Source organism: Talpa europaea, assembly GCF_964194135.1.
Source record: "Talpa europaea genome assembly, chromosome: 3".
NCBI lineage: Eukaryota > Metazoa > Chordata > Mammalia > Eulipotyphla > Talpidae > Talpa > Talpa europaea.
The window spans coordinates 46,783,815-46,798,440 of NC_140069.1; the positions used below are offsets into that span (position 1 = coordinate 46,783,815).

Below are 14,626 nucleotides of genomic sequence, written 5' to 3' on the forward strand. Positions count from 1 at the left end.
CTCTCCCAGGTTTGAGAAGAATTCTTCTATTATTTCTTCAAATATGTTCTCTGTTCTTTTCTCTTTCTCCTCCCCTTCTGGAATAACTATTATTTTTATAACACCGTTCCTCATTGAGTCATATAATTCTCAAAGTGTTTCTTCATTTTTTTTCCCTTTGTAGCTCTCTTTCTTCTTCACCTGAATTCTTTGTGCATTGATCTATTATGCTTCCATAACTTTTTTCATATTTTTTCATTTTTTCTATTGATTTTTTATATCCTTCAACTCCATTATTTTCTTGTTTAAAGCTTCAATTTCAGTCTCGTGTTAATTTTATTTCCCAGGACATTTATTTGTTTTTTCTGAGTTTTCTTCTATTTCTTTGAATTTATTTATCATGGCAATTTTGAATTCTTTATCTGATAGGAAGAAAACATCTTTCATATCCTTGTGGTTGGGGCCTGGAGATTTATTCTCCCTCTGTGGTGAAGAATTTTCCTGAGGGCTTTAATTGCCATTTGTGGTCTTTCTCTTTCCCATTATTTGCTTTCTGAAAATTAAGGGTACAGAAGTACCTTTTCCAGAAGGTGGAGCTGTATGACAGGGAGAACTAATCTGTAATTGAGGGAGGGAATCCTGGAGAGCTCTGGAGGTGCTGTTCACTTGCATTGCATTGGCTTGTGCCTGTGTCTGCACTACTGACTCATTTCTCCAGGGTCTCAAACCCAGGTCTCTGCTGTTTGTAGGCTGGGCCCCTTGTGCAACCCCAGAGTCCCTTTATGCTCCAACTCAGCCTCACTATATCTGCTCCTGTATCTGCCCCTACTCACTAGCTCCAACGAGTGAGCTGCACCATTTTGAGCTTTTTTTCCTGTTTGTTCTCCACCTGACTCTTCTTCCATCTGCCTGACCTCCCATAGCACTAACAATTGTCTCTTCCATGGCTAGATCCTCAACACTCAGCTTTGCTTTTTCTGGGTGCAGGTATGAATTACAGTTTCTGCTCCAACAACTACCACTCCCTCCACTCACCCTTTGTTCTCTTAGAAAGAAATTTCTTCACATCTGTGCTCTCATACTCAAATCAATATTTGTCTCAAGTGACAATGATTTTATCTCCTATTGCAGGGTTCTCCATATTCCATACCTATCTGGACTTCTTGGTTTATTCTCCCTGAAGCTAAGCAATGACCTTACTCTGATGTCATCTTTCTTCTCGGTATCCCTTTCTGCATTTTGTTCTATCTCTTTTTTTCTTTACTATGGCCAAGTTGAAATAGGCATCTGATATATAGAGAGATAATCTACTCTATCTTTGCAGTTGGATTCTGGGCAATTATTTTCTCCTTAAGATACCATATTCCCTTGAGTTCTCATGTTGCCTTATGTTGTATATTTTTTTCTGTCCATTTTGCATTGTAAATTTCCCTATTTCTAAAAAATTATCTGTAATGGTAACCTAGTGAGCAAAACTACTTCTACTTTACCTGCAAGTGGAGCTGTGGTTTTATTTATTTTTTAGTTTTTGGCTTTCGCTGACATCTTTATTTATTAAGAACTGTTTTTTGCAGTTGCTGAGTCAGAGAGGAGCATGGAAGGGGGCCTGTGCTGGTGGAGGTGGGGGGACCTGGGTTGTGTTTGTGGCACCACTGATATCCATCCTCTCTGGGGATTCCAGATCTGAGACTCCACTATTGATGCACTTTCAAAGCACTTCACAAGGTCAGTATCTGACTTAAGAGATGGGGGGGGACAGTTAAGTCTAGAGCACCTTCTTTTTTCCTTAACCAGTGTGGAGCACCCCAGCTTCTCCCTATGGGTTTCTACTCATTCTAGGATATGTGCCTCTCCACTGTTTGAACCCTCCTCTCCTCAGGGCCTCTGGTTGAGCTGACAGTGCTATTGTATGTGTCCCCCACCCCATACCACAGCCTGCTGTCATTTCTCTCCACCCACCTCCTGTTCAATGAAGCATGAATCCTCCATTTTTTCTGGTGCAGTATGTGCTGGTCTGATGTCGAAGGGGTGTTTCACTTCACCCAGAACTATGAGATACTCTTAGTGTATGTAGTTCCCTCAGTTAACTATTCCTTTTGAGAGTGAAGCAAGGAACCTCCTCTATCATTCAATGCTTTCTTTTTTTCTGAGTTGTAAAACTAAAACTATGTGTGTGCATATGATTTGCATCTTAACCAGCTGCCTCTTTAGACCTTCACTGGCATAGACAGTAGAAACTGAAAGTCAGTGAACAAATATTTAGGATTTTGTCATTTACATGCTCAACACTTAAAGAATGTAAGTGATCTCCATAACAAGTACACAAGTATTAGATTTGTTAGACAATTTTTATCTGTGATCTATGCTAGAAATAAATGTATATATCATTGTTAGATTTTGTACACCAAGTATAGACATGTAATTTTCAAAGTTTATCTCAAGCATAGAGTTTCCAAAAGTGAGGAAAGAAAATTGTAAATTGAGTCTTAGACTGTATAATTTGATTTCATTCATTCATTTATCCCTTTATAGCTATTAACATGACAAGTTTATTACATGAAGAGTAAAACAGATTACTCATACAGCTAAAACACTGGTACATGACCAGGCTTGTTAAATATGTTTATATGTTAGTTGCAAAGGAGTTGATTTTATGAAAAGAATTGGGGAAGAAAGCTATAGAGAAAATCAGTGCTAGACATGATCCCAATGCAATAATCTTAAAAATTATATATCTTGTCATATCTTTTATATTATGGGATGGTATAATAGTAATAAGAAGAATATCTAGTAATTATTTTAATACTAACCATTAGCCAGTCATTATTCTAAGTGGCTTTTTATGATGAAACACATTTATTACTTATAAATTAATTAATTTTAATTAGTTATAAGTAGAACCTAATGTAGATTTGTATAGTTGACCCAAATAAGTAAGTATATTTTCATATTGTCAAGTGATCTAAAAAAAATTCATTAAGAAATATTTAATATCAACTTAATCTGCTTATTAGGGCAGTATATTATCAAGCCATATTCTTTCATGCTTTGCCAAGAACATGCTATTTTGTATTTTAATAAAGATTTAGGTCTTTTATACAGCTATACACAGACTCTACAAGAGCCAAAAATGTTTTGAGTATCCTAAGGTCTGGTATTAAACTGTCCTTTTTAGTTCCTTACTGTCTCCTTCCCTGTGCAGGGTCTATACGTGTTCACTACAGTGGAATCCCTGCCTCCTGCTGAAAGTAGACCTTGTGGTTAATGAACTGGAGGTGTGCTAATCAAGTATATGTTTTCTTGACACAGTGATTGTGTTAGGTATCACATATGAATGTGCAGGCCTTTATCTTTCCTTCATGATCTAAAGAACAACTTTCTTTAGACGTGTGTCTTTTTTACAACCTCCTCATTTTTGTTCCCCCAGGGGGTTACCATTAAAAACATCTGACAGACAAGCAGTTAACCAGTTCCCTGCTGAGATTAGTAAAATATTTAATAGTCCTGCAACATCAAGGAAGTTCAACCCTGCAGGAAACAGTTTAATTCAACTTTTTTTTGGAGGTAGGGGGTAGGGAATGTTCATTTAGATGACCCTTCATATGGGAATGAAAAAATCCATATATCTACCATTTTATGTAAATTATTCTAAGACATAGTATTTGTCTTTATTTCTTAATTATGTGAATAATTGAAGATATTTATGGTGGTTCTTTAGGAAAAAGAAATCTCTAGACTGGTAAAATCAGTGTCAGAATGCACAAATACAGCATCTTATCTTGGTGTATGTGATTACAAATCAAACTAAGAAACTTCGAAATAAAAACTTAACGGATTTGCAAACTTCAAGGGAAGCCACACTGTTTAATTTTTATATGTATATATGTGTATATTGATTTTTTTGACCCATATTTTAATGGAATAATTTTTGTCAATCTATGAGAAAGAAACAAAATGCCAGTTTACAGAGGTTGATGGTATTGTAAATCCAGAATAAGTGCTACCACATTTTAAAAATCAAGATAAGTTTCTTATGTTATATAATACATAAGATGATAAAATGATATGATTTATAAACAATAAGTTTCTAGTAAACATAGGATATTAAAAAACATAGGAGATTAAAGTTATCTTTATCTACTTTTCCTTAGTAAAGGTCATTGTCCTGTGACATTGTATATTGGAAATTAGGGCCACATATATAGAAATATACTCCTTTGTTGTGGCAGAAATATGTTGTCCTGTCAACCCTAAAGATTTGTGTATTACAGAATGTAATAAGATTTTATTACCCTAATTATTTCAAGCCAGAGTTCTAAGATTCCAGGCTTCTGCTGATGCTTTGTTTCATAGGGAGCATTTTTCCCTTCTTTTTGAAGCTTTCAAAAAAAAAAAAAAAACTCTAATGTTTTTATGTCCAAGAAGGAACTATATGACTGAAGAGAATCATATCAAACCTGACTTTTTTCTCATTTTACATTTCTTTTTCTTTTTTTAAAAGATTTATTTATTTATTTATATAAGAACTGGGGTGCAGGCCAGATGCACGGGAGGGTGAGAGAATTCACCAGAGACAGAGCGGGAAACAGAACAGGCAGACTGACGAAATACACTGCTGAGGGGAGCAGCGGGCGAGACAGGAGAGGTCTGTTGTGCCTTGTGGGACCCTCTCCGGTCGGCGGGGATGGAACCGGCGCTGCAGAGGCTGCGGACAGCTGCGCAGTGCTCAACCGCCTGCACCACCAGGGGAGGCCCTTCTTTTTCTTTTTTTACTGAGGTAGCATTGGTTGAAAACACTGTGTATGTTTTAGGAGTACAGGTTCATCCTTCTCCAAATATATGTTGTCACACCACATCTGTCTCCAAAGTACCACTAACCCTTCACAACAGTCTATTGTACTCCTTCTACTCTTTGCTCTCACCCCTCTGATAACTTCAGTTCTGTAGTCAGAATTCATGAGTTTCTTTAGTCTGTTCCTTTATTTTGTTTTTTGTTTCTTTTATGTATCACAGATTAGTGAAAATCATTTGGTGTTTACCTTTTTCCTTTTGACTTATTTCACTTACATAATCTCCAGTTCCATCCATGTTGTCACAAATGGTAAGAATACATCTTTTTTTAAAATAGCTGAATAGTATTGCATTATGTATATATACCACATTTTTATCTAATCATCCGTTGATAGGAACTTAGATTGTTTCCATAACTTGGCTATTGTAAAATATTCCTGCAGTGAACATAGAAGTATATCTATCTTTTTGGATTAGGTTTTATATCCTTAAGATGGATACCTAAGAGTAGAATTGCTGAATCATATGGTAGATCTGTTTTCAATATTTTTAGAAGCCTTTGTACTGTTTTCTATAGAGGCCAAACTGGTCTACATTCCCAGTTCCTTTTTCTCACACTCTCTCAAACACTTGTTTCTTGTTGATATGGACTTTTCTCACAGTTGTCAGACATGATTTTATGAGTGATTAATCAAATAGGAAAGTGTGACTCTTAAGACTTGCTACCTGCATGATACTACTTTTCATGGAGCTCAAAACTGTATCCTTAATATTTTTCTCTATTTTTCCACATATTTTATGTGGCTTATTGGATACCTCAATGTAGTAACAATATATGTATATACTTATATATAGATTATATATGTATAGCATATACATATATACATACAGTGGCAATACAATATATATGTGTGTGTATGAATGCATATATGTGGAGTGATTTTATGTATCTTCTGTCACTGCCCTTCTCCATGCTTGGTCAAATATTCCATTCATGTTCCTTTATGATATCTTTATCAAATTCCATAGTTTTCAGGTTACCGTTAGTTTCTATACATTTGGTCCAGTTCACTAAAAAACTCCAGGCTCTTATCCCCTATTACAAGATAATCATTCTGACTCAAGGGACTTGGAGGAGGGGGAGGGTATACACTGATTTCTTTTTTTCTTCCTCTCATTTCAGCTTTGAATATCAGTGGTCAATGGGTGGGGACTTGATGTGCTTCTGAGACACATCTTCTTGCTCTCCTTGTTTTATGACATTATTCGTCTGGTGTTTAGAGTCTCAGATTAGGGACAAGGGTAGGGGAAAGTGATACCTTTAGCTTGGTTTTATTCACTGTTGATTTCCAGGTTAATGATGTTCACAATTTTTTGGAGCAAGTTTAGTTTCTTCCAATTTCCTCTTCCCTGAGAGGCAGCCATCTTTGAATATTAGTAGTGATCCATCCCCTGACCAGCTCTGTTGGTAGGTGTCACTTTGTTTGTCCTGAATAGGACAAACTAAGATTCTCTACTAAGATTGATCTTAGTAGATCTCTACTAAGATTCTCTTTCATTCTCTCCAAGCTCTAGGGAGATCTGAGGTAAGTATGTCTCCTCTGACCCTTTTTTGTTTTTAGGTGCACTGTGTGCCAATGGTTCCTTCAGCAAACTTTCAGATTTCTTCGAACTATATTTTAATATGCTTCCACATACTGTTAGGATATGCATCAGATGCAGTGAAGATTTTTTTTCAGAGTGAGCCTCTGGTTCAATTCTTAGCAAGCCTACTGCCAGGAGCAATACCTACTGCAATAGGTTCTCCTTATAGGTATCCCACTCTCTGTCATCTGTTTTCTTCGAGCTACCCTACTTACTGGAAGTATTGTATTCTTCATATGACTGACAGTTAAGCTGGTCCCTTCCCATTTACTTCAGCCTCCCTATTTCCTCTGAGTATTCTTTATGGTAGACCATTTCTGCTAGCTCTTAGTAAGGGTACGGGGGTAGGAAATAAGATTAGCGCTAATCTTTGACAGCTCATTAAAGTTCCTTATGTGGTCTGTGGGTCCTGGTGTCTATTCTGGGGCAGTAGGAGAAATTCCACTAGGATTAGGTTCTTTTTGTGAGCAATAGAAATCCAGTGACTTAAATAAAATAAGTATTTATTCTTTTCTCACATAAAGGTCTTTAAGTTTGTGGTTTAGGGTTGTTGTGATGGTTCTGTTTCATTAAGTCATCAGGGACTCAGTTTCCCTCCAACTCATCACTCTATCATATCTCAGTGTCAGCCTTTATCCTCACAGTCAGAGATGGTAATGTCCATATTCTAAGCCTGAAAACTGAGTAAAGAAGAGAAACAAAAGGCACACACCTAAAATCTCTTTTAAGTTTACAGGAATTGAGGCTACTGGAAGGAGAGTGTGGGAATACAGGAGCGAGAGGGCCCAGTAAACTATGGTGTAGGACTGCGGCTTTGGTGGTGGGCATGGTGTAATGAAATACATTGGTAGAGGTGTGAATTCTACCCCTGAAACATACAGTGCTGTAAATCAAGGTTACCTCAATAAACAATTTTAAAAAAGTTTATAGGACACTGTCACAGAATTTTTTCATTTGTATTCTCAGTCATATCACTAGTCTTAGTCATAAGGGACCCTGGGAAATATGATCTTCATTCTGAGCATGTACACAGCTATTTGCTTTGGAAGAATATTGAAGGACAATTAGTGATTTCTATCATGTTCACTGGATGTTGTGAAATTTTCTTTGGAACTGTGTATGAACTTGTACCTTTACATTTATCTTTTATAGGTGAGTTATACATGTATGCTAATATTGAATACCTATAATAGTATTTTCTAGGGTATATTATAATTTCACAGTGAATTGTATATGGTTAGGAAAAGAAGTTAAATCTTACAATAATTGTATCCCAGCCACTGATGGAAATGAAGTTGAAGTTTATTTTTTACTGCAGTATTGTGAATTTTGTGAAATTTTTACCTGATTTTCATTTCTGTAGAAGAAAAAATAGAACTGTAGTAAGTTTGCTAACATAAACGCTTGTTCACTCAATGTGGACATTTAGGAGAGAGTTGTGTCTTTCATATAGACCTTCAGTTGATGTCAGAGGTGATTATATTTTAAAAATATATCTTATTATAGTGTTATATCAGACATAATATTTAACTGTACCATAAAAGACTGTGTCACTATTTATTGGCTTTTGCATAAAACTGTTATGTAGATAAGTCTCATTTTCTCCATCATAGCTGTTGCATAATAAACAACACTTCCACATTGTTGACCTCATATACACTGAGTCACCTTTTAATTGCACAATTTAGTTGTATTTTAGTTTTGTCAAATCTTTTCCCCACAAGTAAACTTGGAAAAAATAGAACAAAATCTTTCAAGTACATTGTAAAGTACATTGTAAACAAGCCTTTGTATATTGGCTTCCCTATCTTTTAGGAAACTGATGGTCAATTTTAATTTTACTGGTTTCAAAAAGTTGAATTATTAAATCATTAAATTAGGGTTCATATTGTCATTTTTCAATCAAATCCATATTATATATAAGCATATTCGCATTAATATGTCATAAAAGCAGTGCTTTTTTTAACTTTATGAACTTACGGTTAAAATAAGTACTGCTTAAAAAAACTTTTGAGAGTAGATAAATGGAAAGGTGGACATTTTCTCAATGGGAAGATAGATTCACACTTCCCCCATATAACCTATCTTTGAAATGGAACATCTTACATGTGGTTTTAATAATGATTGGCTGAATTTAACTAAGATAAATAATATAGTAACTTAATTTTGGTCTGCACATTGCAATTCATTTTGGCTTAATTCAATTTGATTGTAGTGTCAAAACTTCAAGCAGAACATGATATAGGGATATAGATATATTTAACAGTGGTTTTATAGGACTCTAATGTAGAAATAGAAGAATGTTGCTACCAATTAAGTAACAGTCACACATGCATAGAGTCAAAGATGTGAGAAAATTCAAGTTGAAAAGTTCCATTAGAATCAGATGAACTTTGACTTATGCTTAACCTTACCCTTGAGTCCATTATAAGTATTGCATAATGATCTATTATAAAAAGCTGGACTTTCAAAATAGGTGTAGCATTTAGTTGTGAATTTGCTTACTAGCTACACTAATATGAAGCACTTTGTATAAGCATTTCCTTAAACTCTTTTTTACAACTTCAACAAAAATTCTTAAAATGGAATTGATAGATTTTCCATAGATGTTAGAAAGTTCTGATAAGGTTTTAAAAATTTGAAGTGTGTTCTGCATAAGTTACTTGAATTTTTCTTAAACTCTAGACTCTTTGAAAAGGACCTATTGCATCTGGCTCCCTCTTGCAAGTGGTGTTCAGCAGATTGCGTGTGTTCTGTTATAGGTTCACTACTGTGATAGACAAAGTGGCAAAGAGTGTGTGACCTGTCTGACATTAGCCCCTGTGCAGATGACTTTCCATGCTATTGGAAGCTCCATTGAAGCCAGCCATGACCAGGTATAATATGCCACTGCCATTTTGCTACATATGGCCCAGCTAAGAAATCAGATCATCAGAAGCTATATGCACACTTAAGCTTTGCTTTCCCTTATATGTTATCTCCTAGCACTGTTTTGTAGACTTCTGAAAAATCAAAATTTTTGTCTTGGAAAAACTGCTATCTTAGGACATTTAAATTATTTTACACTTCTAGTTGGCATTCACTATTAAACAATTTATGCTTAATGGATCATTATTATATATCCATTATTACATATATATTATAAGGTAGAAAAAAATTGCCCTACAAGCTTTTATATTTAATAATTATGTATAGGAACGAGAGTAAAAAAATAAAATAGAGTAGATAACACTGGAGTGTCACTATAATATGCTCATCTAGTACTGTTGAAGAGAATTTAGTAATATAGAGTATATAAAATGACTGAACTTTTTAGCACTGTCACCTAACTTCCATCACTTGGAATTTTTTTTTTTGGAAGGAATTCACAACCCAGCAAATTTAATAGAAACACTAAAAACAAATACCAGTAAAGTACATTTCTGCAATTACTGTGTTGTAAAATGCATATTGTTATATGATTTATAGAAGGATTTCAAAGTTGAATATTTTTTATATTCTCTCCTTCAGTAGTAGTTCATTGTGTACCTGCCTGCTATCGTTTTTCAATCAAGTAGAGCTTTTTATAACAATGTTATTCACTATTCGTCTTTTTAAATTAATCATTAAATAGCTTATTTTTTAAGAAGTAGTGACTATGTATCAGTAATCCACTTCCTAATTTCTGTATGTTATGTATGTTACAAGGTTTTTCTTTATTGTATTTATGTAAACATGAATTTCTAAGAAGACAGTGTATGCTGGGAAGCCCAGCTCCCTTATCCATGGGATGCCAGTTTCAGAACACAGAACAGATGTATAGGACTTGTCTCTTCCAGAATGTGCTGATGGGCCTTTTACAGTCTCCAGAACAGACTTTTACTAATATGTGCCACCTTGGTTTGTGGAATTAAAGTCAATGGAGAACCTGTGAAACTCAGGAGAAAATAGTATATTACTGAGGATACTATTAAAGAGAATTTCAAGCTTTGTTTTTAATTTTAAAGTTGTATTTCTAAAAGCAGAAAATCTGAAAAGTATATGGTTTCTTAATAAACTAAACTCCTTTGTTTAGATAGCAATTTAAGAATCTGTAAGATAACACATTTTTCAATTAAAATAATGATCAGATTAGACTAAACTCATGATCTAAGTCAAAATTTCTAGCTTGGAGTCAGTAAGTAAACATACACAGTTTACAGTATGACTAACCATGTGCTTTCTAAATGAACCATTCATATAAAGAACAGTCATAACCCAGTTTCATATCCACTTCCCAGTAAATTTGAGGACTTCTGATAATCTTGCCTGACTAATATTTTTTTCCCCCTTCTACCTGGGTAGTACCCTTGCATGGAGAGAATAAAATAACATAATGATGTGTATTCTCAAATACATGAATCATTGTCCAGCTCAAACAAGACTTAGAAAAACATTCATAAGGACACGTCTTTCTAGATTCTGACATTTCTGACATTGGCAATTTCTAGTTATTTATTCCCTTCATTATCTGATGAGATATTCTGGTGTTCAGGAAAGAGCAACTAACTGGTGAGAAAATCTGACTTTAGGAATTAAACATGGCATAAGTTAGCTGTGGCTACTTGGACAAATTCTAGCCTCTCTTTGGGACTCAGTGTCCTGGAATATTAAATGACGAAAGTGGTTAGATGACTTAACAAGATCCATTCCAGTGCTGTCATTTTATAATTCTATAGCTTATCTTCATGCTCTTGTCAAATAAGCCCAACTAACAATAAACACTTAATAAATAGTCTGTTGATCCGGAAAGCAGCTTAGGTATCCTTCCAGTGTGTCTCAGGTTTTGCAAAGACACATACTTAATTGCAAAAGAGAATGCAGGAGAGATCTGAGGGACATGGCTTAAACTAGATAACAGAAACTAGTTTAGATGGGCCACTAAGTATTTTTTCACCAGTTAATTTGTAAATACTAGTAATCAGGAAAACATTTTAAAGCAAGAAAAAAAATACGACAACTTGCCTATATAAAACTATGATTCTGCGATATGCCACGTGCTGAGAATACATGGTAAGAGGGTGAGACTTGGTTCTTGCTCTTGCAGAGCTTACAGGGTAGCAACTTCACCCCTTTGAAATTTGGCAACAAGTCTACCTACCACTCTTAGTTGTCTCTATATCCATGCATGGCAGGCACAAATGGCAAGAGAAGCATGAGAGTCTTGCAGAAGTCTCTCATTAGCCTGGACAAAGACATGGAAGAGTGCCTCAGAAACCCATATACCTGAGAAGAGCAAACCCCTGTTAGCAGAGGTAGCTTGTTGCTATAATAGCACTGGGCTCAGTTCAGATCCAGATTTGTCAGGATCTAGTTTGGGACCTTATCTCTTCACCACTTGGAACTTGGCTTCTTCATGAATAGCTAGTGAGGTGGTTCAGGCTTGTGCCACGTCCTCATGCCGAGGTAGTCAAGTCCAGGCCTTCTGCTGGACCATCTGGAACCTTTACAAATTAGAAAAAAGTTGCCTCATTCTCAAGGCATTTTACTGCTTCCAACCAAAAATTGTTGTACCAGACAAATCTATAGTAGCTACAATGTAATTGGAGCCTTCCCCTGTCAAAGTGTGCAGCATATAACCTGCACAACATACACAGAAGGCCAGTTTATGGTAAGTGAATAAAGATTTTCTTTTTTATGTTAAAGCAAATACAACTGCGTTAGAGATGACTTTGCATGAAATTTTTGGATGAGAGACTTTGAGGAAATGTGTTGATAATCATGGCTGAATGGAGAGATGCAAGGATGGATAAATGAATAGAACTATAACTGCTAATGACCATGCTGTACATCAAACTCTACTTTGATGACCTCAGAGATGCAAAGTGAGGGTAGTGGTGTGATCAGTGTTCTTTTCCAGTATTGGGATAATTGAGCAATCTGAGGAAAGGGAACACCTCTGCTTTACCTTTCCCTTTTCTACATTATGTTGCCATTACTGTTTCCTCATCCTGAACATCTGTTTAAGCAAAAGGCACTTCTTTACCGTACCATAAACTTAATTTTGTAAACTAGTAAAGTTGGACCACTAAATGCCTTTCAACCATTAATTTGCAGATATTCTTAATCAGGAAAATATTTTATTTTATTATTATTTTTTTAAAGATTTATTTATTTACACAAGCACTGGGTACAGTCAGAAGTGCGGGAGGGTGAGAGAATTCACCAGAGAGCCAGAGGGGAGAGCAGAGCAGGCAGACTGACGAAGTACACTGCTGAGGGGAGCAGCGGGCGGCAGGAGAGGTCTGCGCGCAATGTGGGACCCTTGCCCAGCGTCCGGGGATCCAACCGGCGCTGCAGAGGCTGCAGGCAGCTTCAGAACCCAGCGCTCAACAGCTGCGCCACCTGGGAGGCCCAGGAAAACACTTTAAAGCAAGAAAAATTATGACAATTAAAAAAATGATTTCTGTTGCTAACTCATTTGAGTCAATGCCATAGGGAAAAAAAAGTAAAATTTAGAAGCTTAGGAAACTTAGGCTGCTCTTATCTGTGTGGAAAATGGAGGTGAGAAATGGAGAGCTCTTTAGCCTTGAACCTCAATAGTTAAAATTTAACTCTAGGAATCCAGGAAGGTGAAGACAGAATCTGTCATACAATGCATTCATTCACTGTATTAACGAGTAACAAGATAGGAACTGTTAAGTGAAATTTCTCTATCAAAGGTCAATACAGATTAGTGAAATGGTCAAAAGAGCGATTCAGTGTCATCTGTTACTAAAGATGTCCAACTGTGTGGCCTCTTAATTCTCCCCCTCCTTCTCCTAACCCCGCCCTCCCTTCTCCCTGTCTTTTCCTTTATCCATCCTGGAAAATGTTGCTCTTACTAAGCAACTTGGAGCTTCTGCTGTCTCTGTTCCCCTCACAAACTACATCCAGTTTATCATCTCTTCTCTTATATTAGATTTCTGACCACCTTTCACCAGCTGTACAACTGTAATGGTATCTAAGCTGGATTCCTTGTTTCTGCTTTTTTGTTCTACTCTGTACCTTCTGTGCAACAACCAAAATTATTTTTAATCAGTTAGATCATAGCACTCAACCTTCCCATCATACCGACAATAGGTCCCAATTTTCTGCTGTGGCATACAAATCCCTATGTGATTTGGCCACTTCACCCTACTAATCTCAGTTCCTACCTTGCTCCTATTCTCTTTCTGCCAGTCTCACTTGTCTGGTTGCCAGGAGACATCATGATAGATGAAAGAAACCAGACCAAAAAAATGTACTGACTTTAAAAAAGGGAGAGGGTCTGTAGGTTGGTATTTCCCATTCTGGATTCTTATCCAGTCAGTGGGCAAATTCAGCCTAGTGTTTGCCTGGAGCTCCCCATGATTCTAGGTGAGAATGTTCTTTCTTTGGTCATCACAACAAATACAAATTACAAATTCACATTAGTTTAGAATATTTAATTGTCCGGGAAAAAAGCATAGTTTAAATTTTCAAACACTAATTTTTTTTAAACAAGTATTTGTTAACTGAATGGCTGGCTATGTGGGAATTCTGCACTAGATGCTAGAGCATGCAAAGGTAACTTATTCTTATTAGCTAGCTAACTAATTTATTGTAATCGTCAGTAAGCTGATTGTGTGAAATTTTACATTTGTAGATCATATGGTAGTTTCAATGAATAGTGATTGTCCTTACTCATAAGTTGAGGAAAAAAACACATTTATTTGTTAATATTGAGCTAGTGAGCATATTTTTCATTATACCTTGCTTAGAAATTCAATTTATGTTGGTTAGTGTGTGTTACTAAAAGCAAAATCCTTTGTAGTAGTAAAGAAAGATTTTTAGGATTTTCTAACTTGGCAGAACTAACACACTATCATTCTTCACTCTCTCCTGGGTTGACACCCTTTCTATTAACAATTATCACTCTTAGATAGATGTTACTGAGTACCTCTTTTCTCTCTCTCTTGGTCACCTTCCTTCTAATTACATCAGTCACCTTCTGGTGACAGCCTCAAAGTCATAAACTTCCTTCCCTCTCTTTATATTTCCTCTTATGCATCTTCATTCAGACCACATTGCCAATTTCACCAACCTCAAATACTTGGTAAACAGGTATAGATTAATGCATTGTAGCTTTATTGCTAGTCAATAGTTTTACTACTGCCTACCTTATTTTAAGTTACCTTGAGAACTCAGCTTAATAAAGGAATGAGCTAATAAGTCAGCCATCTAACTAAACATT

The 14,626-nt window shown here is 35.9% G+C and overlaps 1 protein-coding gene across 2 annotated transcripts in view; it reads left to right on the forward strand.

The window, feature by feature from the left end:
- STAU2 (staufen double-stranded RNA binding protein 2) overlaps positions 1-14,626 on the forward strand; it is a gene marked incomplete at its 3' end in the record, with an annotated part of 226,201 nt that overhangs the window by 121,848 nt on the left and 89,727 nt on the right. Inside the window, exon 11 of one of the 2 annotated variants that reach the window (XM_084230139.1) lies at positions 9,177-9,290. The exons of the other annotated variant lie outside the window; for it this stretch is intronic. Within the exon in view, the coding sequence (XP_084086265.1) occupies positions 9,177-9,290 (114 nt within the window). The remainder of the gene's footprint in view (positions 1-9,176; positions 9,291-14,626) is intronic. 2 annotated transcript variants of the gene reach the window in all.